This window comes from Stylophora pistillata, chromosome 5 (assembly GCF_964205215.1).
Source record: "Stylophora pistillata chromosome 5, jaStyPist1.2, whole genome shotgun sequence".
Classification (NCBI taxonomy): domain Eukaryota; kingdom Metazoa; phylum Cnidaria; class Anthozoa; order Scleractinia; family Pocilloporidae; genus Stylophora; species Stylophora pistillata.
Genome location: NC_142523.1, coordinates 3,158,628 through 3,185,484, shown reverse-complemented (window position 1 = coordinate 3,185,484; position 26,857 = coordinate 3,158,628). Strand labels below are relative to the sequence as shown.

The 26,857-nt window shown below is 39.8% G+C and overlaps 2 protein-coding genes across 9 annotated transcripts in view; one reads left to right on the top strand and one right to left on the bottom strand.

Annotated features, from left to right (window-relative positions):
* The window catches only part of LOC148729842 (fibronectin type III domain-containing protein-like), a 49,304-nt gene extending 33,006 nt beyond the window's left edge, over positions 1-16,298 (top strand). For 3 of the 8 annotated variants that reach the window (XM_088759977.1, XM_088759978.1, XM_088759976.1), the window contains 20 exons: positions 147-217; positions 579-938; positions 1,601-1,817; positions 2,679-2,749; positions 3,111-3,470; positions 4,133-4,349; positions 4,965-5,273; positions 6,029-6,151; positions 6,412-6,588; positions 7,510-7,632; positions 8,066-8,075; positions 8,783-8,973; positions 9,987-10,103; positions 10,600-10,784; positions 11,778-11,897; positions 13,001-13,077; positions 13,205-13,245; positions 14,329-14,425; positions 14,792-14,888; positions 15,241-16,298. In XM_088759977.1, the coding sequence (XP_088616103.1) occupies positions 147-217; positions 579-938; positions 1,601-1,817; positions 2,679-2,749; positions 3,111-3,470; positions 4,133-4,349; positions 4,965-5,273; positions 6,029-6,151; positions 6,412-6,588; positions 7,510-7,632; positions 8,066-8,075; positions 8,783-8,973; positions 9,987-10,103; positions 10,600-10,784; positions 11,778-11,897; positions 13,001-13,077; positions 13,205-13,245; positions 14,329-14,425; positions 14,792-14,888; positions 15,241-15,375 (3,098 nt within the window). In that variant the 3' untranslated portion in view covers positions 15,376-16,298. Of the gene's footprint in view, positions 1-146; positions 218-578; positions 939-1,600; positions 1,818-2,678; positions 2,750-3,110; positions 3,471-4,132; positions 4,350-4,964; positions 5,274-6,028; positions 6,152-6,411; positions 6,589-7,035; positions 7,633-8,065; positions 8,076-8,782; positions 8,974-9,986; positions 10,104-10,599; positions 10,785-11,777; positions 11,898-13,000; positions 13,078-13,204; positions 13,246-14,328; positions 14,426-14,791; positions 14,889-15,240 lie in introns of those variants that run through there. The other 5 variants (XR_016001174.1, XR_016001173.1, XM_088759981.1 and 2 more) reach the window with 5 other exon arrangements.
* Positions 16,299-23,290: 6,992 nt separating this feature from the next.
* The window catches only part of LOC111319650 (fibronectin type III domain-containing protein), a 49,957-nt gene continuing 46,390 nt past the window's right edge, over positions 23,291-26,857 (bottom strand). The window contains 5 exon segments of the mRNA XM_088760007.1: positions 23,291-24,348; positions 24,701-24,797; positions 25,164-25,260; positions 26,343-26,383; positions 26,511-26,587. Coding sequence (XP_088616133.1) covers positions 24,214-24,348; positions 24,701-24,797; positions 25,164-25,260; positions 26,343-26,383; positions 26,511-26,587 — 447 coding nt within the window. The 3' untranslated portion in view covers positions 23,291-24,213.

The following is a 26,857-nucleotide window of genomic DNA, read 5'->3' as shown; positions in this document are numbered from 1 at the left end:
AGGAACCACCTCTGTCTCGCAAAATAAGCGAAAGAAATTGGAACTTCCATAGAAATCCGTAGAAGGAAACAAAACTAGGGAGAAGAAAAACTCGAGAGTTTTCGAACACAACGCTTGTTCGTGACTTCTGCCTGCTTTCCTTACAGCTCCAGAGAAATTCCCAGAGAACTTGCGTGGAGTACCAAAGGGGGCTAGTGAACTTGATATTGGTTGGACGGTAAGTACCTTTTGATTGGCCGAAGCTCGCCACGTGACTTGAAATTAATCCTGGATTGCTTTGGTATTGCTTTACTTCGCTCTGTGATTGGTCCAGGAAACTCGTGCCACTTTCTCAACAAATCAAATGCAAAACTAAAACCAGTCACGACTTGGTCGCCCGCGTTTTCCCGCGCTTTCGGCCATTTGATCATCTTTAATTTGAGTTCTCATTGGCTCTTGGACGTATTTTCCTTCCTTCTGATTGGGTGCTGTGATAACTTTGGTTTTAGTTTGACGACACTCGATCGGAGAACGCTCTATTGTAGAATTTGCATCAATTTTCATTTGAATTGAATAGAAGAATTCATTTTATTTGGCAGAAAATGCCAAAGGTGTTCTGGAACGGACCCGGATTTTACTATTTCTTGGAGTACAAAAAAGTCGTAGAAACGGCGAATGAAGATGCTCCTGACAATTGGCAAGACACCAGAATCCCCGCTGAAGCGTCCTCCTTTAAAATCAACGATCCTGGGTACTATGAGCTTTGGGAGTTCAGAATTCGTGCCGGGAACAATTTGGGCCCAGGACCCTTCAGTGCCATCGAACGATCCCGTTCTGGCCAAAATCCACCTAAAGGCCAACCGAAAGATGTGAAAGTGGAGAAAATACAAGCGCGCAGTGTGGAGCTTTCATGGCAGCCTGTTGATGCCCCGGCCAGAGGAAGTGTCGATGGATATAGGGTAAGGGACTTAACTTACAGTTAGCCTGGTCCAGGCGTTTTGTTTGTAAAACGATGCGCGTTAGTGCACGAGCGATTGAAGCGGAGAAGTAAGAAAAGGGAGAGAGGTCTGGGTCGGGTCGCGTAACGACTCGTATCTGAATTTTTCGCGTCGTTCACTATTTCGCTTCGGTTTCTCCAACTGAAAGCCGGGAACAAACTACTTAACAGACTCAAAACCAACATTTCTATATGTGACAGTCGGAACGAAGGCGATAATGTGGATAGATTAAAACAAATTTAAACAATTTAAATACAGATTCATAGACGGACAGATGTACTGTATTGTTTAAACGTAACTTGATAGTGTCGACTTGGAGGCCCCATCCTCGATCGTTAAGAAAATCGAGAATCGCAGATTAGTTGCGAGGTTTGATTTTCTTGGCTGTGAAAAAGTTAATCGCGGGTCAAGTTCTTTGTATCTTGATTTGATGATGTTTCAAACAGCGAATAGCTCTAAATATTTGTAAACTCTACTTAAGCCTCGATAATTGCATTTCCGTGGAGAAAGTACCCAGGGTCGTGTTTCGAATCTCGAGTCGTCGGAGTCGAGGAACTTCTAACTAAAGTTCCACTGATAATCTCTGAAGGTCTCTTATCTTTTCTTGTGTGTAAAATGTGCAGATTTTTTACTGGGGCACGAGCCTTTTGGCGAATGCAAGGAGAAGACGAGCCATTCCAAGCTATGCGAACTCTACCGATGTAAAGGGGCGAGCTACCTCTTCAACGACAGTCTTAGACCTGAAACCTTACACCTCCTACACAGTAGCAATAAAGGCTTTCAACAGCGGAGGGGAAGGCCCAGCAAGTGATGAAACATATTTTTCCTCTTTGCAGGATGGTACGTTTAAGTAATCTTGCAGTAGCTTAATAGCCCATTTCCGAATTACCCTTGGCCTCTTTTTCAAAACGAGGCCTGGTGCTCAACCATTCTTGTGAAAATGAGTTTAATTTGCATGTGAATGAAAACTTATTATCATATGAAAGGATGAGCACCAGGACTCGTTTTGAAAATGAGGCCAAGGGTAATTCGGAAATGGGCTATTTGTTTTTATAAAAAACTAGATCATTGGATAATGCAATTCAAGACTTTTTATTGGCTTAGCCATTATGGTATATCAGCCAATATACCATAATCTAGAAATATGGTAAGCGTACGTGGCAGCTTAAAATTAAAAGGGAGCTAAAAATTTAATAAAATTTAATAATTTAATTTAACGTTTTTAATAAAACAATTATTCCACTCGCGCTTGTTGGATATGAGATGATTATAGCCAACTCGGCGCTAGGCGCCTCGTTGGCTATCTATCCAAATGGCTACCCAAATGCAACATCCGTCCTGCTTAACCTTACCGGCTGGTCGACTCTGCGTTTCCGCATGAGAGCTGTAAACAGTTTTGGCCCAAGTCGTCCTAGTTTCTCCACAGAGGCTGGAATTTGTAGAACATCTCAGTTAGGTGTGTTTGTGTTTCTGTGTGCGAACAAAGCGGTCAAACGCAATGCTTGCGCGAGGGGATCATTTTTGGGTGCCCGTGCGCCAATTTCCTGCATTTCGTAGGAACCACCTCTGTCTCGCAAAATAAGCGAAAGAAATTGGAACTTCCATAGAAATCCGTAGAAGGAAACAAAACTAGGGAGAAGAAAAACTCGAGAGTTTTCGAACACAACGCTTGTTCGTGACTTCTGCCTGCTTTCCTTACAGCTCCAGAGAAATTCCCAGAGAACTTGCGTGGAGTACCAAAGGGGGCTAGTGAACTTGATATTGGTTGGACGGTAAGTACCTTTTGATTGGCCGAAGCTCACCACGTGACTTGAAATTAATCCTGGATTGCTTTGGTATTGCTTTACTTCGCTCTGTGATTGGTCCAGGAAACTCGTGCCACTTTCTCAACAAATCAAATGCAAAACTAAAACCAGTCACGACTTGGTCGCCCGCGTTTTCCCGCGCTTTCGGCCATTTGATCATCTTTAATTTGAGTTCTCATTGGCTCTTGGACGTATTTTCCTTCCTTCTGATTGGGTGCTGTGATAACTTTGGTTTTAGTTTGACGACACTCGATCGGAGAACGCTCTATTGTAGAATTTGCATCAATTTTCATTTGAATTGAATAGAAGAATTCATTTTATTTGGCAGAAAATGCCAAAGGTGTTCTGGAACGGACCCGGATTTTACTATTTCTTGGAGTACAAAAAAGTCGTAGAAACGGCGAATGAAGATGCTCCTGACAATTGGCAAGACACCAGAATCCCCGCTGAAGCGTCCTCCTTTAAAATCGACGATCCTGGGTACTATGAGCTTTGGGAGTTCAGAATTCGTGCCGGGAACAATTTGGGCCCAGGACCCTTCAGTGCCATCGAACGATCCCGTTCTGGCCAAAATCCACCTAAAGGCCAACCGAAAGATGTGAAAGTGGAGAAAATACAAGCGCGCAGTGTGGAGCTTTCATGGCAGCCTGTTGATGCCCCGGCCAGAGGAAGTGTCGATGGATATAGGGTAAGGGACTTAACTTACAGTTAGCCTGGTCCAGGCGTTTTGTTTGTAAAACGATGCGCGTTAGTGCACGAGCGATTGAAGCGGAGAAGTAAGAAAAGGGAGAGAGGTCTGGGTCGGGTCGCGTAACGACTCGTATCTGAATTTTTCGCGTCGTTCACTATTTCGCTTCGGTTTCTCCAACTGAAAGCCGGGAACAAACTACTTAACAGACTCAAAACCAACATTTCTATATGTGACAGTCGGAACGAAGGCGATAATGTGGATAGATTAAAACAAATTTAAACAATTTAAATACAGATTCATAGACGGACAGATGTACTGTATTGTTTAAACGTAACTTGATAGTGTCGACTTGGAGGCCCCATCCTCGATCGTTAAGAAAATCGAGAATCGCAGATTAGTTGCGAGGTTTGATTTTCTTGGCTGTGAAAAAGTTAATCGCGGGTCAAGTTCTTTGTATCTTGATTTGATGATGTTTCAAACAGCGAATAGCTCTAAATATTTGTAAACTCTACTTAAGCCTCGATAATTGCATTTCCGTGGAGAAAGTAACCAGGGTCGTGTTTCGAATCTCGAGTCGTCGGAGTCGAGGAACTTCTAACTAAAGTTCCACTGATAATCTCTGAAGGTCTCTTATCTTTTCTTGTGTGTAAAATGTGCAGATTTTTTACTGGGGCACGAGCCTTTTGGCGAATGCAAGGAGAAGACGAGCCATTCCAAGCTATGCGAACTCTACCGATGTAAAGGGGCGAGCTACCTCTTCAACGACAGTCTTAGACCTGAAACCTTACACCTCCTACACAGTAGCAATAAAGGCTTTCAACAGCGGAGGGGAAGGCCCAGCAAGTGATGAAACATATTTTTCCTCTTTGCAGGATGGTACGTTTAAGTAATCTTGCAGTAGCTTAATAGCCCATTTCCGAATTACCCTTGGCCTCTTTTTCAAAACGAGGCCTGGTGCTCAACCATTCTTGTGAAAATGAGTTTAATTTGTATGTGAATGAAAACTTATTATCATATGAAAGGATGAGCACGAGGACTCGTTTTGAAAATGAGGCCAAGGGTAATTCGGAAATGGGCTATTTGTTTATACCGCATATGCGCGCCTGCGCAGGGAACATATAATTGAGCGGGAATTTGGAATGAGGAAACAGAACAAGGAAATGCATTTAATTTTAGCGTCCTTAAGATCATCGAATAAAAAAGTGATGTCAGATTAGACTGAAGTCAATTTAGGCAAATGCAATGCAGCGGTTTTACAAATGGGGGTTCTTGGGAGGTCTATAGAGGCATTGAAATTGCTGTTTTGTTCCCCGCGTCCAATCGCATTTGAGCAGGTACTCAATCCAGGCGTTCATTACAAGGGTTATGATGTCGGTCCGCTCACGGAATAGTTGCACCCCTTTTGCCTTGTTTTTACTGCACCCACTTCTAATACTAAAAATTCACTGTTTTTTCACTTATGTTGCAACTTGGCGTGTGTTTAATTTTTAGTTCCTGGACCCCCGTCAGATGTGAAAGTGTACTCATTTGCGTTGTACATCCTGGTCACGTGGGAACCACCTGTAGAACCCAATGGAATCATCACAAATTACCGAACGGGATCTGCTAAATACGAGGGTTCAGAGCCTAAAGATACGCCAGTGGAGATGACCGAGCTAGAAGCTTCGAAGAAGAGGTACCTTATTGGCAAGGAAGTAAAGCAAGAAGAACTGACAAACTATGTTGTAGAAATACAAGCCAAGACCGAACTGGGTTACGGTGAAAGTGTGAGAATACCCACTAAAACAGTCAAAGTTTCTGGTAAGTCACGACAAATTTGGAAAATTATTTCGATTACAGCGGACACTCTCGGGAATTGGAAAAAGTGTCCGTCAGAAGAACTGACCGTCTGCGAGAATTATTTCCCTCAGCGGACGCCAAAGAAAAGGAGGTGGATTTCCGTTTATACGGAAGAGTATTATGTCAGACTCTTGTTAAAGTCAAACGAACGGAGAGCTTGCTTTCTCGCGGAGAAATGGAGGTTTCACAAAACTGATCCTCATAGTTGTGTTGCTCTGTCATAAGGTTGATTTGAAACTTCAAGACAAATTTTATTACCTAGAATTCATTATTATCGATGGGGTGTCCGCTCACGAGGAGAGCGCTCAAATAAGCAAAAAATCCAATTTTCTATATCACAAGTGTCTGCGTCCTTTCACAAGAGAGTGTCCGATGTGCAGGGTTGTCCCTAATCGCCGGCTGTCGGCGAAATTCGCCGGATGAAAAAGCAGCGATTGCCGGCTACATTTTGGCAGGCAACCGCCTGGTAAAGCTCAGCGAGCACTCCGAGGTTACACACTTACAATCGTTCATCAACTTTACGCCACCTCGCTTGAAATTTCAGCCGGCAGCGTAATTTCTTAGCTACAACCTTGCTGTGTAAATACAGAGTTTGATTGAGAGTCATTTAAATTGTCCGTAAGTAGAACTGTCCGCTTACGTGTCCGTGAGCGGAGAGTTGACTGCGCTTGCACGATGATGAACGCATTAATCTTATTTATATTTTTCATCCACAGCACCTGCTAAGCCCAAAGCTCCCACAGTTGAACCAACGGCAATTGACAAAGTCAAGGTTACTTACGAGTTTGATGTTGGTGGAGGATACACCCATGAATTCCTTGTTCAGTACCGACAGAAATGTAAGTTGCACCCTTGCATCAGTATGTATCTTCTTCGCAGTGTACCTTAAACATTTTTTAAGATTCTGACTGAAGGAATTTGCTTAACTATCGAGGGGCCAACTCTCGAAACGTCAGCTTCAAAGACTATACACGGTGGCCAGTTTACATTATCAGCTAAATTATCTTTTTATACTCCTACTATTGCAACACATAGAAAGTTACTCCCATTTTACATGAACGATAAACTGATTTCTCTATGTTGTTGTTGTTGTTGTTAGTGGAAGTTGAAAAGTTTGTAAACTCATCGTGGGTCAACTACTTGGGTGATGTACTGGATAAGGAGATTGATGGTCTGGAGTCTGCCTTGTACGAATTTAGGACCATCGGAAGAAACGATCAGGGAGAAAGTCCGCCGAGTGAAGTCACTGAAGCCAGACCCATCCTGGGAATTGTGAGTAAGTTCGACACGTACTTTCTGTGTTTGTACTAGAGGTTGGGTTCGAGACTTGGATACCAGCGGACTGTCAGAGAAATCTGAAGAAATGGCGGCGGGGGGGGGGGGGGGGGGAGGGTTTACTTGCGATTGACTAACATCTCATGCAGGGGAGTGGAATTGCTCGTAGTTGCTTTGTGCTACAGAGGGTGGGATAAGTTCCGGCTGTTTGCGCCTCTAAGCTCGAGTCTTGACTTTACTGCTGTAATGATAGGAACATTCTGAGAGGTTTGGGACGGATAATAGGGATTTCTCTACTCGAACTGGTACAACCTGACTGTTCCTTCTTCCCCCATGCCTCCTATCACCCCTCTCCTCCCCTCCCTCGCCACCCCCCGCCTTAGAAGAGGGAAACAGCAGGAAGTTGTGAATGATTTGGTACTAACTTGTTCTCTCTTTATCACTACAGCTGGCCAAAGAACAACTACTCCGATACACCAGAGTGCTTGGTTTATTGCCTTGTTGGTTTTTATGTATGAGACGCAAGACAACAACCCACCCATCCCACCCCAAGGGAGGGATGGGTGGGAAGTTAACGTTTCTTACCCCTTACCCTGCAGGAGACGGGACCTCCATTTATTCGTCCTTATCCAAGAAGAATAGAATATCTAAACTATTTCTTGATGTTTTAGAAAGGCAGCATATTCTTCTCAATTATTTTGAGACCTTGAGTGTTGGTCCGGCCGGGGCTCGAACCCTCGACCTCCCGCACATCAGTCCAGCGCTCTATCCATTGAGCTAACTTTTAAGAACAGGCGTCAATCACGGGTTAAAATAATGCACAACAGGGATGCCCAAGGCCATTCCGGACGGTAACATGACTATTATTACAGGCACTATCGTTGAGATTGATTTAATGACCACATTTATTTCACACAATTAGCCGAGCAAGTTCCAAGAGCCATTCAAGGTTCCAATTCTTGGTGGTATTACTTTGGTGGATTAGTGGCGGTGGTGATTGTCATTTCGCTGATTGCCTGCTTTTTCTGCAAGTGTCGAAGGACAGGTGAAGCTCAGTTGTTTTGTTTTATTTTAGCTACCTTTGATTAGAGTAACAGAAGCTAGCTAATGCTTACATAGACTTTCTTTTTGTTTATGTCACCCCACACTTTAACTGTTTCCTCGATCTTACCCTTTCAAGTCGAAAAAACAATGAAACGACCAAGCGGAAACTGCAATTTGTTAATTATTATTGTAATAATAATAAAATATTTTGCAATATTATGATTAACATTGTTATTATTATCGTCATTATCGATATTGTTATGATTAATGACGGTATTTTGAGAACATTTGTCAACTCAGCTGATATTTGGTGCACATTGAAATCATGCTGCCGTTGTATAGCAATTTTAAAAGAATACTTGCTTAAATACATTGATAAAAAGTTTAATCCTTCTTTTTCTCCTCTCTTATTTTTTTTTCGATTTAAATTGCAGCTATGGCTCTGTAAGTCAACTAATTTACCTTTTGTTCATCTAATTTTTACTCATGCCTTAATCCTTTCCAGTCTATCCCCATATTTATCAGTCACCAACATCACTATTTTTTTTTCGTTTTTTTGTGAAGCATTGTTTTCAGTTTGTCCAAAAAATTTCAATGTATTTCTGACCCCCCTCGTGACTTACGACCTTACATGATGATCGTAACAAAGATGATATCATTTTACTTTTATGATAATAATTATGCCGGCATATTTAACATTCATAAATTGCTGATAGAATCAACCTTATTCGTTCGTTTGTTAATTTTTTTCTTTCTTGTCTCAAAGTTTCTATGAATTCCACCTGTTTGTATCCCAAAACTCAATGTTTTTTAAATTTGAATTTAAAGTATAATTTTCCGGTTTTTAAACAACTGAAAAAGTTTCCGTAATTCATTTTAACAAACAACGGAGTAGTTTTTTTTACTCAGTCCGATCTGAGGAGTGTACTTACATAATGAATAGTTACGAGCGTGTTTTGTGATAAGTTAGGTCTCTAGTTTAGTGATAACTTTGTCTTCTCATCATCAGCAAGGGCAATTATCTCGGTAAAAGTCGGGGCAATCAATAAAATTACTAGCAAATTAATGATTTTTTTGCTTTCAAAAGCAAATTTTTTTTATCACCGTTCTTTGTTTTAACCCCGAAAGTATGTAACGTTTCCACTTTTCAGCCCTGATCAAGAGCAGGCAATTCAGATGGAGCCATTGAATGTTGAGGTAGATGGATGGGAGATTGAGGTGAGCCGTGTCCTGCTTCAAGAAGTCATTGGGCGAGGGGCGTTCGGAGCCGTATGGAGAGCTCTCCTGAGTTCACCGAATGGAAGGCCTGGAAACCGAACAGTCGCCGCTAAATGCTTCACGCGTAAGATTCCTTTGATTCGATATGTTGATACTTATATTGATTCCAGGGGTGCATTCTAGAAAGTTTAATACGGAGAGGGGGTCCAAACTTATCTCTCGACCAACGCACAACCTCCACTCTTCTTCGCTCACGGATATACACTGAACAAAAGGGAGAAAAGGCAAACAAATTGATAAAAAAAAATCAGCCAGTTAGGCGATCTTGTCATTGAAAAACTTTTTGTGCCGTGCATTTGTATTTGGAGTGAGATGAGGGGTGGGCCCGGATCTTCCCTGCGAATCCGTCACTGGATCCACTAGCTAGAGCTTATTTTCCCCTGAACTATGTTTTGTTAAAAAATGCAATTATTTCCAACAGATCGTGACTTATTCCCATTTTTCCAGTGATAGACTGTCTCGGGTTGAGGGGGGCATTCCAACAGACTGAGTGGACGGTGGTTTTCGATAGCATTTACAAGGTTTGGATGCTCGACACACGACCGTCGCCTGGGTCCCCATACGGGACATCTAAGTTTTCGCGCATGCGCGCTGGTAGCATCTCCGAACGGCGCCACAAGGCCATCGATTTGAAACCTCTTTATATCTTTTACTTTCTCTCGACTCGATTATAATTTTAGGCTGATCACTGTAAACAGTTAGTGCGAGTTTTTTCTCGGCGCCCTCGTGAAGGATTTTGGTTTAAAAGTTCGGATTTTCGTGGATATTCACCGTTCGCGGCAATATACGGAACAAAAGCGGCTACAAAAATGATTTTCATGAAGATGCGAAACAAAGAAAACTAAGAGTCCATTGGTAGGATTTGAACGTTAACTGATTCCAACCCTATCGACCCAGCAATGTCTAGGGAGAACTCGTCAGTGAGTTGAGTAACGTACTGGTTTCAAATAAAATCATCTAAATGGTAAAAGGAAGGTGTGAGGTTTGAAACCTAAATAGATTAATTCTCAGTATCAAGCTTGAAAAGAATGCATTTATCAGAATTATTCTCTTCATCAACATACCCTGTTGTTGTAGCAACTGCTGGAGAGGAGGGAAGGAAATGTTTGATGAGAGAAATTGAGCTGGGAAAACTTATCGGTGAAAACAATCAGCCAAACATTGTAAAGTTCATGGGCTGCGTTACAACTCAAAGTAAGTACTAAGTGTAAAGCGTTTTTCTATGTATAAGTTATTAAAAATACTACACTACTTCTTGAATGAGCTCCATAACCAGAACGGCTCGTTGATCAGACGAAGTTTGTGGTTTCTATTTTTTGTTTTGTTTTGTTTGTTTCTGTGTGTGTGTGTGTGTGTGTGTGTGTGTGTGTGTGTGTGTGAGTGTGTGTGTGTGTGTGTGTGTGTGTGTGTGTGTGTATGTGTGTGTGTATGTGTGTGTGCGCGCACGCAGTAGCTAGACTGTTCCTCTTTGAGAACATTTATCGATAGCCCTATCACGAAGATTTTAGACGCAGGACCAGAGTATCTACTATCATTAATCTTGGTATTCGAGCTGTCTTGCTTTCTCATTTCAAAAATTTAGGCTTAAGTCTCATGAAGGAAAATCCTTAAAATGAGTCCTCTTCAGAAACTTTTAATAGATATTGTGGTTATGAGCCTTGACTTTTTTTTTTTTTTACGCCACTTCAAGTTCACCCTATTCTCATAATGGAATACATGCCATGCGGTGACCTACTTGGTTACCTCAGAAAATGCCGAGGAGTGAGGGATCGGTATTATCTTGGTGACGGAAGGGCTCAAGATTTGACAAACTACGATCTTGTGATGTTTGCCAAACAAATCGCTGCTGGCATGGTGTTCCTTGGATCGAGAGGGGTAAGTGAATTCCTTCATTATTGTCATAAATCAATTCTAACTCCGACAAATTTCTCAGACCTTTCAACTGTTTTCCAATAGCTCAGATGCTGACCAACATTTCTGGGTACGTTTCACTTACTTAAAGTCTGAGACCCAATTTCGGGCCATGGTACTTTTATTACCGCGAGTAGGTCACTTCGGATGTCAAACTTATAGGGCTGGTTATTCAAACAAAGTTTAGTCGTTGTCTAACAAAACTGCGTTATTAACTATCTTCATTTTAGCCGAACCCTTTGTGTGAGCATTTATTCTTATGATCAAAGCTAAGAAAGCCGAAAACTTACAGTCGAGGGACATTTATTTAACTAATAGAGAAAACCCGACGCCCAGTGATTGTGTAAAACCGTGGTTTAGGTTGGACCTCGTTTGAATAACTAAACTCTATTGATGAATGTGTGAACTTGTCCAAAAGGTATTTTTACTTTAATGAGGAAAAGGATATGAGAGTAATTTTCATAATAGTTCGGTTGGAGCAGCTAAAATAGGATGCCTACTGAGGTCTGACTACCCTCAGAAAAATAAATGCAGCGGTAAAATGGTCGGATATGCGCCAACCATATTAGATTTTGGCCTGTTGTGGGACACTCCGCTGCGCTAACAAGCACAACGGAGTGTCCCTTGACAATTGTAACAAGAAACTACGGTAATGAAAAGAGCATATTGTTTTTCTGAATACAACCGGTCTTCTGTTGGTTTTCTATATCTAAACTTCATTTTACTGTCATAATTATTATTAATGTGATTATCATAATTATCATCATCATCATCATTACTATTTTTGCCATTTTTCTTAAGAAGGTAAACGCCTTAGTCCTGACAGCCTCAAAGAAGTATAATGGCCTGTCCAGTTGCCCTTTTCTCTTCGCACATGCTCAGACCTTTATCTCGCCGTTTTGTCATGAAATCAAATAATTTAAAAGCTTTCACGTCATGGATCTTTGTCTCTGGTAGATCATTCATCGTGACCTTGCGGCCCGAAACATTCTCCTCGATAACAACTATGTTTGCAAAGTGACCGACTTTGGCATGGCATATCAAAGCTTTAAATATGGCCATGGAAATGCCAAAAAGGTAGGAAATGCTTTTTGTTGTTGTTGTTGTTGCTTTATTATGAAGCTTTCTAGAAGCAAGCTGTAAACGACAGCATTTTCTCAGCATGAAATTAACTTAGCTCGACCACCAACTTGGTTTTCATAGTTCACATTAACTTAAAAAAGGGAAAAAGACAAAGTAAAACGCTAAACATCGTGGTATATAAATTTCACTGAGGTTGTTCGTAGAAAGTCTCGCGAAAGGAAACATGTTTTCTCTTTTCTAATAGGTCTGCTTGAAAGCTATTTTTAGGAGAGTGGCAAATTTATTTTTGTTTTTACATTTTTACACAATTATATTAGGTAGCTTCATACTTTGTAAAATATGACTTTGCGGAAGAAGGAAGATAATTTTTAAAGTAAAATAAAGGTCTGGGGAAGCAGACATCTTTTCTCGTCAAATGCTGCAAATAGCTTCAGTCGTTACTATCGCCACTACTCAGTTGCCCCCTTCATTCCTCTCCTTTTCTCCTGATTCAAGTTTATTCTTTTCCTCATTTGTCTCCGACTCATTCGATTGGAGGTTGTATGCGTTGATCCGAAAGAAGTTTCCTTTGGATACTTTCTTTATTCTGCACTAGTCCATCATTTTCATATGAGCAAAACCTCCTGTATGTGCCTTTCCCATTGCGGCCGTCTTAATTAAGTCTTTATCTTAATTTGATCATGCACTTATTTTCTCCAAGATCATCAGTTCTAATAGATCTCGCCGTTCAAGGGCCCAAAAAATTTTAGCTCTTGCTTTTCTCATTTTCGTTAGCCGTTGTTCTCCTACTTGTTTCATCTTCTGCGCAAAAAAAATTGACAACTACTAAAATGCTACTTTTTATTTTCTCATACAATGAAGTACATGGAGGACCGACTATTCTTTTGGTGTTCAACATTTCACAGTGGTTTTGTTTGCGCTAGCACTGATTTTTTCTTTGCAAAATAAGAGATACTCAGGAACAATTGAAGAAAATTATCACAAAAAATGTAAAGCAAAAATAACAAAAAACAATCACAAACGGAAACAAAACAAATTAAATAACATTATTATAATGATAGTTTAGAGAAGTTTTAATGTTTTTTTTTTTTCCGCAGGGATGTTTGCCAATCAAATGGACTGCACCAGAAATTCTGCTGGGAAACCTCGCCGGACTTTCCACTTTGAGTGATGTGTATGTATCGTGTATATTCTTCCATCACCTTAACGAAATGATCACCCAATTTGATTTTTTTTGCGATTACTTCACATCCAAAATTCACTCGGCACTAACTGTGGAATATTTCTGATATGTTCACCAGGTGGTCCTATGGAATCGTTCTGTATGAGATAGTTACCCTTGGTAAGCCAAACTAAGTTCAATAAGAATATTTATAATAAAGGTTTGTTTTTACTTTTTTTCACGCCTTTCACTCCTGAAAATGTCCTTGAACAAGATAATATAGATGGTTTACAATCTCTTGCTTTAAGTTAGTTCATTAGTGTCCCAGTCTTGTAAGACTGATCAAGCAGTTTAACTACTCTTGTAAAAATGAACCCTATTAATGAGTTCCGGTCGAGTTGTATGACCTCCAGGCAAAAAGTACGACAGTTGTCGTTTTTAGGACAACTCCCGTGTTAAGTAAAGATCATCTGCTTTTTACACCTGAAAATCAAATTTCATTAACTCTGTTTTCATTGTAATATGTAGCAAGCTATTTATCGATAGTTAATCTCATGAAATGAAATGAAACAAGAAGTAGAAGGCTTCCACAGTGTTCACTTGTTAGAGACTACCATCAAAACCGAACCAAAACGAAAAAACTTTAAACTACATTGACTCAGGAAAATTTGTATTTGAGCATCATCAAGCTATGTAAAAGTGTATGCAAGATTAAGGAAAATTTAGATTTGGGGATCATCAAGCTATATTAAATGCGGAATTTTTTCTTGTTTAAAATGATGTCGAAAAGGAGCGCGATGTCTCAGCCACAGCAATTTCGTGGAACATGTTTATATGCACTTTTATTTGACCTGATAGATGTTTACAATTGTAATAAATTATTAAAATTATGGCTCACTGACTACAATTTCAACATCTTTATTAGTGATATATTCAGTATTAGTATAATTTCAGAGCTGGGCAAAGAGTTTCCAGCAATCTGATTGGTCGAGCGGTTCCTTAGATGACGCTATATAAACCGCTCCACGCGGTTTATATAAAATGTTAAAATCAAATGTTAATAAATGTTACTAAAGTGTTATTTTAGAAATTTCTCTGTTGTTCAGCTCTGAAATTATACTAAAACAGTTATTCGCCTCAGGTTCAGAGAATATTGTCGAATAATCCCCTAGACTTCGTCTCGGGGATTATTCGACGATATTCACCTCGCCTTCGGCGAATAATTGTTAAATATCACATGCACACGTCCTTATGCCTGAACAGGAGGAATTCCATACGATGGATGGTCAGAAGGCAGGGTGATTGCAGAGGTCACAAAAGGATATCAGCTGCCAAAGCCTGATCATGTTGATAAAAAACTGTGAGTTGTACCTCTCTGGTGCGAAATCGACGTTTTCTAATGTATAGCCTAAATTTCAACACAGTACATCACAATTAACGTTCTTCTTGTAGAGTTTTTTGCAGTGGCATAATTAACCAATGAATATAAAAGCTGTTTTCTTTTAAAAGTGTGAACTAAAAGCATAAGGTATTCAGGTGTGATAACGTGTGTCTACGTACTTCGACGAGATCAGAGCGAGTGAAATAGTGCCGATTTGTTCGATGACCCAAAACAAACCTAAACCATTATTTTCGTTAAAAGGGTTCCAGTAAAAGAAACTTCTTGCAATTCTTCGCATAGTCCAAAAAACGTAGTTGAGAATTGACCATCCTTGTTTAATTTCAGGCATGATATGATGAAACGGTGCTGGAATTTAAACCCTGACTTTCGTCCTCCATTTGAAAACCTGCGACAAAGAATGGACAAATACATTCGTGAAGAGGTTTGTTTTAAGAATTGAAAGCTTGCTGACATTCTCTGAATTTTGAAGTCTCGTGGATTTTTCAGTACTTTGACACCATTTAGTTTTGGGAGCAGCACTTGATGGTACTGGTTTTGTTCCCCATAGCGCTGTAAACGGCTCAACTAGGACCATTTAGATCCCTGGTCAGTGGTGTTTTCACGCTCGTTATGCCGTCTACGCTCATTTCACGATTTTCAGTTTATAAATCCCTCCTAAAATCACAGAGGTTCTCAGTCCACTGTGGAAGTAACTTTACTTTTCAGCTTAACATCATAGTGATATAGTGCTGTGCAGCAAATGTACAACCCTTATTTCTTGCTTTCCACCCCAGACATATGAGGAACTACTTAATCTGGGAGCTTATGACAAGAAAAAATACTCCAGGGTTGAAGATCTTGGAGATGAAGATGCAGGACCGAGTGAGGAAGTTGCAAAGAAGGCTGCTGCTAAAAGTTTGGGAAAATGATCCAGTGCTCGCCGTTAGGGTACCTTTCTGTCACCTCTCGGTGCTAAACTATGCGTGATTACAGCAATGATTTTAAGGTCTTTCCATGTTAAAGAATCAAATGATATCTTTGTTTTAGATAATAATTCATGAAGTTAATTGTTTAAAGATACAAATAATTAATCAATTCAGGTGGATTCAGAGTACGAGAACTTGGGTAGATATTACTTAAGTGTCCTTCACTGATTAAAACAGGATAGAAAGAGATAAAATAACATCCAAACATTTAAAAAACAAAACAAACTTGAGAAGCGGCCCGTTTATACTCTTTAAATTTGCAAGCTGTTGTAGTGCAAACATTCCGCCGTAATTTTTTTTTTTTGTAGAAAATCTAGTAGGGAATCCTCCCAAGGATATTTGAAATTTGGTAATTTTTTTGTAGTTTGGTATTGGATTAGTAGTGTGGTATTGATCACCATTGAAGTATCCCGTATGTCGATATTATTGACTCCGTAACTGATGTCCTTTAGTTCACATGCATTTTGCTCTCATATTGCTTTGTTTAACTTTCGAGCCATTGCTATTTGAAAACAATTGATTGCATTGATATTCAAATTTATTGCTTTGCTTTAAGTTTTAAAGGCTTTTGTCGTAAACGGAGAGAACCTTCTTAACAGGGTGAGTAAATTTAGATTACTAATTTTCTTATGTGGTTTCGGTTCGTACGAGAAAAAAAGGGAACGCTTATGAGGAGCGTTCGTTTTGGTAGACTGACAACTTCGTCGTGGTAAAACGGAATTCTTATTTGAAAACTGAATGGATGTAGATCATGTAGATGTATGAGCGTTTATTTCTGTACTCTACAAAAATCACACAAAAAACTGTATTTATTGTTATGTCACACACTCTATTTAATGTCTACAATTAAAAGGTTAGAAACATTTCTTATGGCTTTTTATTGATCGCAAAATTCCTTTCAGTTGATACCTTGCCGTATCCTTAGTTAGCTTTGCTATGGATGACGTCGTCCTTAAAAAAGAGTTATCAAAAATCAGTGGTGTTTTTCTCTTCAGCGGTAATTATTATCTTATCCAAGGAGCATCAAACAGTCAGACACCCACACCAACTCCTACCACTGAGCTCGTGATAGAAAGTTTTATCATAAATCAAAGTACTGTTTTACGATTCGTTAAGTTTACTTATGGTAAGTTATAAGCCCCGCTGACATGTATCGATGGGACAGTTTCCCACACCATGTGCGTTGTTGGTAGTTTTTTCGGTCTCGAAAATAAATGGTATAATGTTAATTTCAATTCAGTACAAATTTCAGCAGGTACCTGTTTCGTTCTGAATCTTCTGTTGAGAATGCAACCGTCTCGCACTCAAGTTGTGCTGCGTACCACATTAATTTTACGTACGTGGAACGTATTAGGTTTGCAAACTGGCGGCCATCAGAAGTCTGCGAACTGAACGTTGATGAAACGACTATAATTCCTTACACAACTCAAATCAATTCTATGCGTGAAATATCATTCAATTTGATTCAGCCTAAGTTCTCTATCACTTAATGGACAATTACATGGTGTCGTTAACAGGTGGAATTTTTTTTCACCGAAATTGTAAATGCAAATGAACGGTAACTACCTCATGAACCCTTAAATTGACTTGAGTTCTCCGTGGCTGCTGGCTTTCTTCCTATTTTTCGACTGGTAATTTGGACTGATTGGAAATTGGATCGGGTTCAGTTGCAGAAATAAACTTGGAAGACCACTCAATGTCTTTTTGATTTAGAATCTCTTCGTTTTCTGTAAGCTGGTACACAATAATAGTAAGTTCGGTAGTAATAAATGTAAAAACTTGAGGACCAACAAAGTGTGCCCTAAATTAATTTTTTTGGTGTGATGTGCATGGAGCCCATTAAAAAAATGGCAGACAGAATCGCTGTTTGTCTAGCAAAGAATTATGGGAAAAAGGTTGTAAGATTTACCACCCACAGCTATAATCTCCGCTTGTATTTTCTTGCCCTCCCAGTTGACTGTAACCGTACTCCCTTCTTTGTGTTCGAAGCTTTTACCCAAAATCAACCTTGAAGGGGCGATACCAGTTGTCCTTTCTTGTGGAAAATACAGCAACACTTTTGACTGAGTATATTAAGTCAACACAATTATCAAAATGGCGTCGGTCGGTGTGCAGTGACCAAAATTATCAAAGTGGTTTTCCTTCCCTTCGCTCCATCCATGATCAAAATACGCCCTTGTAGACCTCGCAAACGAACAGGAAATGTGCATAAGAATACTCAAGTTGAAAGAAAAGGGCTTCAAAGTCGTAAAGCGACGATGACACAGTCTCAACTATAGATAGCTGTTTGATCAGATACATCACTTCATTTTTGTGGGGGCGTCAACCTCCACTATGCTACCATCGGCGGGGTTTATTAGTCTGCGTGTCGGGATCGCAGGGTCATCTGGGAGGAATTGTGTATAAGCCGCACCCGGTGGTGGTAGGAATCAGTACGAATTTATTTGTCGGGGGAGGGGACTGGTATGCTCCTGTGAATCAGCGTCGTAAATCGGCCATTTTGGGGCTGTCTCCATCCTCGGAGACCCAGGGGCTGAGTCGTTTTCAAGTTAGGGCATGAAGAGCCCCTGGGGACATTGGCTCACAAGACTAGTTCCAAACGGTCCCAGTCGTTCTGCCATCTGATTGGTGCCAGAAAAATCTTTGTGTTTTTCTGCCCAATCAGATTGAAGTGTGCTTTGGAGTCCTTTCGTGTGTTTTGACACGGACAAATACCAATCGCTCAGTTGCTGGCTATTTTTGTTTGGGCCGTGCGACGGAGGTTTGCTTGAGGTGAAAAGTTTCAGTCTCAGCACACAATGTAAGAGAAATCGATCAGATTGTCCGCGAAAATCTTACCGAAAATTATGCTGAATACTTTCGCAGGTATCACTAGAGAACGTGTTTTAAAGTTTGCGAGGTTTGTATACAACACGATGGTTCCAGTCATTGATATGTCGCTTTAAACCTTAAACAAGATTTAAGCTTAAATCTTCCTAGATTTTTTGCATAATTTGCCGTGACTGAAACTTTGCCAATCCCGTGAAGTTATTTCGTCGCACGGGCCACGCAGGTATGTCGAGGAACTGGTACTTGCGAAACTTTCTGTGCGTGCCAAAATCTAATCTCATCTTCGCTTGAAAAAAAAAGAAAAGCTGAGCGTGGAAACTTTAGCTTATTAGATGTGGGTAGATGGCCCTGTGCTATTAAGCTGACATTTGCAATAAAGCAAACCCGCCCTTTCCATCCAATATTTCTTGGTCTTTGGTTTTGTTTTTCCCCTTGAAAGCAACATCGGATCGATTTCCAATGATCAAAGGTATTTAACTTGGGTCTTCAACAATCGACAGAAGAGGTGAAATGACAATGACCAAGGGACTAGAAGAGAATCCGTAGCCTTCCTAGCTCAAGGATTTCAACACTCTAGGCAGCAGTTGAAAGGTTAAACTCTTTCCAAACCCCTTCGGCAACTGCCCGAAACAATTTCTCCTTCCCACGATGTTCTCGTTAACAATAACAAAGAGTTTCTACTGGATAGATTCCATGAATGTGCCGTCCTTGCAAGAGGCCAGCACTCAATTTCCGAACAGTTTGATGTTGGATGTTATCATAATGTCAGCATATGGAAAGTTGCACCAAAGAGTGCTTCATTTCCTTGATAGTAGTCAACACATACTGTTCTTGTCGAGTCGATCACTTCAAATATTGTAGGACCTGGATTTTCCTCCACATCATTTGCTTGCCTTATAATCAATGGAATATAAATATTGTAGAATATCATGTGTGAACCAAAATTTCACTTCGTTCCTCATTTTGTATTTCCCAAGCACTTGCTTCAACGTTGGTAAGTAAAACACATTTAAATACAACATCATAAACGTTATGTTCCAAAATCGTCCTATCAGACGTGATAAAACAGCCTTTGTCTTAACAAAGCTGTCATGAATGCCAATCCTTGACCGATATTGTTCAATTGAGATGGACCCCATGATATAATGTCGAATATTCGAGATATGAGCGAAAATTTCGATCCAGTATTCTTTTCTCAGCGTCTACTTCGGGCTCTATCAGTGAGTTTTCAGTAGCTATATCAGTACTATAAAGTGCTCCCTCAATGAGGATTAAGCCGAGTAAAAAACATTGGCTTGCGCAGGCGTAAAAGCCTCTTTTGAACTGAAGTGCAAAAATGCACAGGCCGCACTGACTTCGTGCTATTAAGGCTACGCTGGTTAGCTTGACTCCAAGAATTGCTGTAATGACGAGAAACTGCAACAACAGCTGAAAATAGTAAGATTAATATTAAAAAACACTAAAAACATGCGCACAGGAATTTCGAGGCTATCGCCGAAATTCAGAAGGCTTGACACTTACTTTACAGTCGCTAACAAATTTACGCTTAACTACGATGGTTAAAAAATTTTGGTACGCTAAAGCAAAAATAAAGAACAGCTAAAGAATGAAACTTACCTTCGAAACACCAACAATGTATACTGGAGACAAAAACGCAAAACTTGCGAAGTGTACGCATGAGACAGCCCATCCTCGGAGACCCAGGGGCTGTGGGTCGATTTCAAGTTAGGGCATGAAGAGCCCCTGGGGACTTTGTCTTACAAGACTTGTTCCAAACGGTCCCAGTCGTTCTGCCATCTGATTGGTGCCAGAAAATCTTTGTGTTTTTCTGCCCAATCAGATTGAAGTGTGCTTTGGAGTCCTTTCGTGTGTTATAACACTGACAAATTGCTCAGTTGCTCGCTATTTTTGTTTGGGCCGTGCGACGGAGATTTGCTTGAGGTGGAAAGTTTCAGTCTCGCACACAATGTAAGAGAAATCGATCAGATTGTCCGCAAAAATCTTACCGGAAATTATACTGAATACTCTCGCAGGTATCACTAGAGAACGTGTTTTAAAGTTTGCGAGGTTTGTATACAACACGATGTTTGCAGTCATTGACATGTCGTTTTAAACGTTAAACGAGATTTAAGCTTAAACCTTCCTAGATTTTTTGCATAATTTGCTGTGACTGAAACTTTGCCAATCCCGTGAAGTTATTTCGTCGCACGGGCCAGGCAGGTATGTCGAGCAACTGGCGCTTTTGCCTACATAGCTTTCTGCTTTCTGTGCGCGCCAAAATCTAATCTTCGCTTTGCAGGAAAGTCTTTCACAATACGGCTTAAGTTCGTGAACGACCTCCAGCAAGCGCTTAGAGAAAGCTTAGCTGTGTTTCCGGTTAACTAATTAAAATCTGAACAAAAACTTGTTAACGAGAACATCGTGGGAAGGAGAAATTGTTTCGGGCAGTTGCCGAAGGGGTTTGGAAAGAGTTTAACCTTTCAACTGCTGCCTAGAGTGTTGAAATCCTTGAGCTAGGAAGGCCACGGATTCTCCTCTAGTCCCTTGGTCATTTTCATTTCACCTCTTCTGTCGATTGTTGAAGACCAAGTTAAATACCTTTGATCATTGGGAATCGACCGATGTTGCTTTCAAGGGGAAAAACAAAACCAAAGACCAAGAAATATTGGATGGAAAGGGCGGGTTTGCTTTATTGCAAATGTCAGCTTAATAGCACAGGGCCATCTACCCACATCTAATAAGCTAAAGTTTCCACGCTCAGCTTTTCTTTTTTTTTCAAGCGGAGATGAGATTAGGTTTTGGCACGCACAGAAAGTTTCGCAAGTACCAGTTCCTCGACATACCTGCGTTGCCCGTGCGACGAAATAACTTCACGGGATTGGCAAAGTTTCAGTCACGGCAAATTATGCAAAAAATCTAGGAAGATTTAAGCTTAAATCTTGTTTAAGGTTTAAAGCGACATATCAATGACTGGAACCATCGTGTAGTATACAAACCTCGCAAACTTTAAAACACGTTCTCTAGTGATACCTGCGAAAGTATTCAGCATAATTTCCGGTAAGATTTTCGCGGACAATCTGATCGATTTCTCTTACATTGTGTGCTGAGACTGAAACTTTTCACCTCAAGCAAATCTCCGTCGCACGGCCCAAACAAAAATAGCCAGCAACTGAGCGATTGGTATTTGTCCGTGTCAAAACACACGAAAGGACTCCAAAGCACACTTCAATCTGATTGGGCAGAAAAACACAAAGATTTTTCTGGCACCAATCAGATGGCAGAACGACTGGGACCGTTTGGAACTAGTCTTGTGAGCCAATGTCCCCAGGGGCTCTTCATGCCCTAACTTGAAATCGACTCAGCCCCTGGGTCTCCGAGGATGGAGACAGCCCCAAAATGGCCGATTTACGACGCTGATTCACAGGAGCATACCAGTCCCCTCCCCCGACAAATAAATTCGTACTGATTCCTACCACCACCGGGTGCGGCTAATACACAATTCCTCCCAGATGACCCTGCGATCCCGACACGCAGACTAATAAACCCCGCCGATGGTAGCATAGTGGAGGTTGACGCCCCCACAAAAATGAAGTGATGTATCTGATCAAACAGCTATCTATAGTTGAGACTGTGTCATCGTCGCTTTACGACTTTGAAGCCCTTTTCTTTCAACTTGAGTATTCTTATGCACATTTCCTGTTCGTTTGCGAGGTCTACAAGGGCGTATTTTGATCATGGATGGAGCGAAGGGAAGGAAAACCACTTTGATAATTTTGGTCACTGCACACCGACCGACGCCATTTTGATAATTGTGTTGACTTAATATACTCAGTCAAAAGTGTTGCTGTATTTTCCACAAGAAAGGACAACTGGTATCGCCCCTTCAAGGTTGATTTTGGGTAAAAGCTTCGAACACAAAGAAGGGAGTACGGTTACAGTCAACTGGGAGGGCAAGAAAATACAAGCGGAGATTATAGCTGTGGGTGGTAAATCTCACAACCTTTTTCCCATAATTCTTTGCTAGACAAACAGCGATTCTGTCTGCCATGTTTTTAATGGGCTCCACGCACATCACACCAAAAAAATTAATTTAGGGCACACTTTGTTGGTCCTCAAGTTTTTACATTTATTACTACCGAACTTACTATTATTGTGTACCAGCTTACAGAAAACGAAGAGATTCTAAATCAAAAAGACATTGAGTGGTCTTCCAAGTTTATTTCTGCAACTGAACCCGATCCAATTTCCAATCAGTCCAAATTACCAGTCGAAAAATAGGAAGAAAGCCAGCAGCCACGGAGAACTCAAGTCAATTCAAGGGTTCATGAGGTAGTTACCGTTCATTTGCATTTACAATTTCGGTGAAAAAAAATTCCACCTGTTAACGACACCATGTAATTGTCCATTAAGTGATAGAGAACTTAGGCTGAATCAAATTGAATGATATTTCACGCATAGAATTGATTTGAGTTGTGTAAGGAATTATAGTCGTTTCATCAACGTTCAGTTCGCAGACTTCTGATGGCCGCCAGTTTGCAAACCTAATTCGTTCCACGTACGTAAAATTAATGTGGTACGTAGTACAACTTGAGTGCGAGACGGTTGCATTCTCAACAGAAGATTCAGAACGAAACAGGTACCTGCTGAAATTTGTACTGAATTGAAATTAACATTATACCATTTATTTTCGAGACCGAAAAAAATACCAACAACGCACATGGTGTGGGAAACTGTCCCATCGATACATGTCAGCGGGGCTTATAACTTACCATAAGTAAACTTAACGAATCGTAAAATAGTACTTTGATTTATGATAAAACTTTCTATCACGAGCTCAGTGGTAGGAGTTGGTGTGGGTGTCTGACTGTTTGATGCTCCTTGGATAAGATAATAATTACCGCTGAAGAGAAAAACACCACTGATTTTTGATAACTCTTTTTTAAGGACGACGTCATCCATAGCAAAGCTAACTAAGGATACGGCAAGGTATCAATTGAAAGGAATTTTGCGATCAATAAAAAGCCATAAGAAATGTTTCTAACCTTTTAATTGTAGACATTAAATAGAGTGTGTGACATAACAATAAATACAGTTTTTTGTGTGATTTTTGTAGAGTACAGAAATAAACGCTCATACATCTACATGATCTACATCCATTCAGTTTTCAAATAAGAATTCCGTTTTACCACGACGAAGTTGTCAGTCTACTAAAACGAACGCTCCTCATAAGCTTTCCCTTTTTTTCTCGTACGAACCGAAACCACATAAGAAAATTAGTAATCTAAATTTACTCACCCTGTTAAGACGGTTCTCTCCGTTTACGACAAAAGCCTTTAAAACTTAAAGCAAAGCAATAAATTTGAATATCAATGCAATCAATTGTTTTCAAATAGCAATGGCTCGAAAGTTAAACAAAGCAATATGAGAGCAAAATGCATGTGAACTAAAGGACATCAGTTACGGAGTCAATAATATCGACATACGGGATACTTCAATGGTGATCAATACCACACTACTAATCCAATACCAAACTACAAAAAAATTACCAAATTTCAAATATCCTTGGGAGGATTCCCTACTAGATTTTCTACAAAAAAAAAAAATTACGGCGGAATGTTTGCACTACAACAGCTTGCAAATTTAAAGAGTATAAACGGGCCGCTTCTCAAGTTTGTTTTGTTTTTTAAATGTTTGGATGTTATTTTATCTCTTTCTATCCTGTTTTAATCAGTGAAGGACACTTAAGTAATATCTACCCAAGTTCTCGTACTCTGAATCCACCTGAATTGATTAATTATTTGTATCTTTAAACAATTAACTTCATGAATTATTATCTAAAACAAAGATATCATTTGATTCTTTAACATGGAAAGACCTTAAAATCATTGCTGTAATCACGCATAGTTTAGCACCGAGAGGTGACAGAAAGGTACCCTAACGGCGAGCACTGGATCATTTTCCCAAACTTTTAGCAGCAGCCTTCTTTGCAACTTCCTCACTCGGTCCTGCATCTTCATCTCCAAGATCTTCAACCCTGGAGTATTTTTTCTTGTCATAAGCTCCCAGATTAAGTAGTTCCTCATATGTCTGGGGTGGAAAGCAAGAAATAAGGGTTGTACATTTGCTGCACAGCACTGTATCACTATGATGTTAAGCTGAAAAGTAAAGTTACTTCCACAGTGGACTGAGAACCTCTGTGATTTTAGGAGGGATTTATAAACTGAAAATCGTGAAATGAGCGTAGACGGCATAACGAGCGTGAAAACACCACTGACCAGGGATCTAAATGGTCCTAGTTGAGCCGTTTACAGCGCTATGGGGAACAAAACCAGTACCATCAAGTGCTGCTCCCAAAACTAAATGGTGTCAAAGTACTGAAAAATCCACGAGACTTCAAAATTCAGAGAATGTCAGCAAGCTTTCAATTCTTAAAACAAACCTCTTCACGAATGTATTTGTCCATTCTTTGTCGCAGGTTTTCAAATGGAGGACGAAAGTCAGGGTTTAAATTCCAGCACCGTTTCATCATATCATGCCTGAAATTAAACAAGGATGGTCAATTCTCAACTACGTTTTTTGGACTATGCGAAGAATTGCAAGAAGTTTCTTTTACTGGAACCCTTTTAACGAAAATAATGGTTTAGGTTTGTTTTGGGTCATCGAACAAATCGGCACTATTTCACTCGCTCTGATCTCGTCGAAGTACGTAGACACACGTTATCACACCTGAATACCTTATGCTTTTAGTTCACACTTTTAAAAGAAAACAGCTTTTATATTCATTGGTTAATTATGCCACTGCAAAAAACTCTACAAGAAGAACGTTAATTGTGATGTACTGTGTTGAAATTTAGGCTATACATTAGAAAACGTCGATTTCGCACCAGAGAGGTACAACTCACAGTTTTTTATCAACATGATCAGGCTTTGGCAGCTGATATCCTTTTGTGACCTCTGCAATCACCCTGCCTTCTGACCATCCATCGTATGGAATTCCTCCTGTTCAGGCATAAGGACGTGTGCATGTGATATTTAACAATTATTCGCCGAAGGCGAGGTGAATATCGTCGAATAATCCCCGAGACGAAGTCTAGGGGATTATTCGACAATATTCTCTGAACCTGAGGCGAATAACTGTTTTAGTATAATTTCAGAGCTGAACAACAGAGAAATTTCTAAAATAACACTTTAGTAACATTTATTAACATTTGATTTTAACATTTTATATAAACGCGTGGAGCGGTTTATATAGCGTCATCTAAGGAACCGCTCGACCAATCAGATTGCTGGAAACTCTTTGCCCAGCTCTGAAATTATACTAATACTGAATATATCACTAATAAAGATGTTGAAATTGTAGTCAGTGAGCCATAATTTTAATAATTTATTACAATTGTAAACATCTATCAGGTCAAATAAAAGTGCATATAAACATGTTCCACGAAATTGCTGTGGCTGAGACATCGCGCTCCTTTTCGACATCATTTTAAACAAGAAAAAATTCCGCATTTAATATAGCTTGATGATCCCCAAATCTAAATTTTCCTTAATCTTGCATATACTTTTACATAGCTTGATGATGCTCAAATACAAATTTTCCTGAGTCAATGTAGTTTAAAGTTTTTTCGTTTTGGTTCGGTTTTGATGGTAGTCTCTAACAAGTGAACACTGTGGAAGCCTTCTACTTCTTGTTTCATTTCATTTCATGAGATTAACTATCGATAAATAGCTTGCTACATATTACAATGAAAACAGAGTTAATGAAATTTGATTTTCAGGTGTAAAAAGCAGATGATCTTTACTTAACACGGGAGTTGTCCTAAAAACGACAACTGTCGTACTTTTTGCCTGGAGGTCATACAACTCGACCGGAACTCATTAATAGGGTTCATTTTTACAAGAGTAGTTAAACTGCTTGATCAGTCTTACAAGACTGGGACACTAATGAACTAACTTAAAGCAAGAGATTGTAAACCATCTATATTATCTTGTTCAAGGACATTTTCAGGAGTGAAAGGCGTGAAAAAAAGTAAAAACAAACCTTTATTATAAATATTCTTATTGAACTTAGTTTGGCTTACCAAGGGTAACTATCTCATACAGAACGATTCCATAGGACCACCTGGTGAACATATCAGAAATATTCCACAGTTAGTGCCGAGTGAATTTTGGATGTGAAGTAATCGCAAAAAAAATCAAATTGGGTGATCATTTCGTTAAGGTGATGGAAGAATATACACGATACATACACATCACTCAAAGTGGAAAGTCCGGCGAGGTTTCCCAGCAGAATTTCTGGTGCAGTCCATTTGATTGGCAAACATCCCTGCGGAAAAAAAAAAACATTAAAACTTCTCTAAACTATCATTATAATAATGTTATTTAATTTGTTTTGTTTCCGTTTGTGATTGTTTTTTGTTATTTTTGCTTTACATTTTTTGTGATAATTTTCTTCAATTGTTCCTGAGTATCTCTTATTTTGCAAAGAAAAAATCAGTGCTAGCGCAAACAAAACCACTGTGAAATGTTGAACACCAAAAGAATAGTCGGTCCTCCATGTACTTCATTGTATGAGAAAATAAAAAGTAGCATTTTA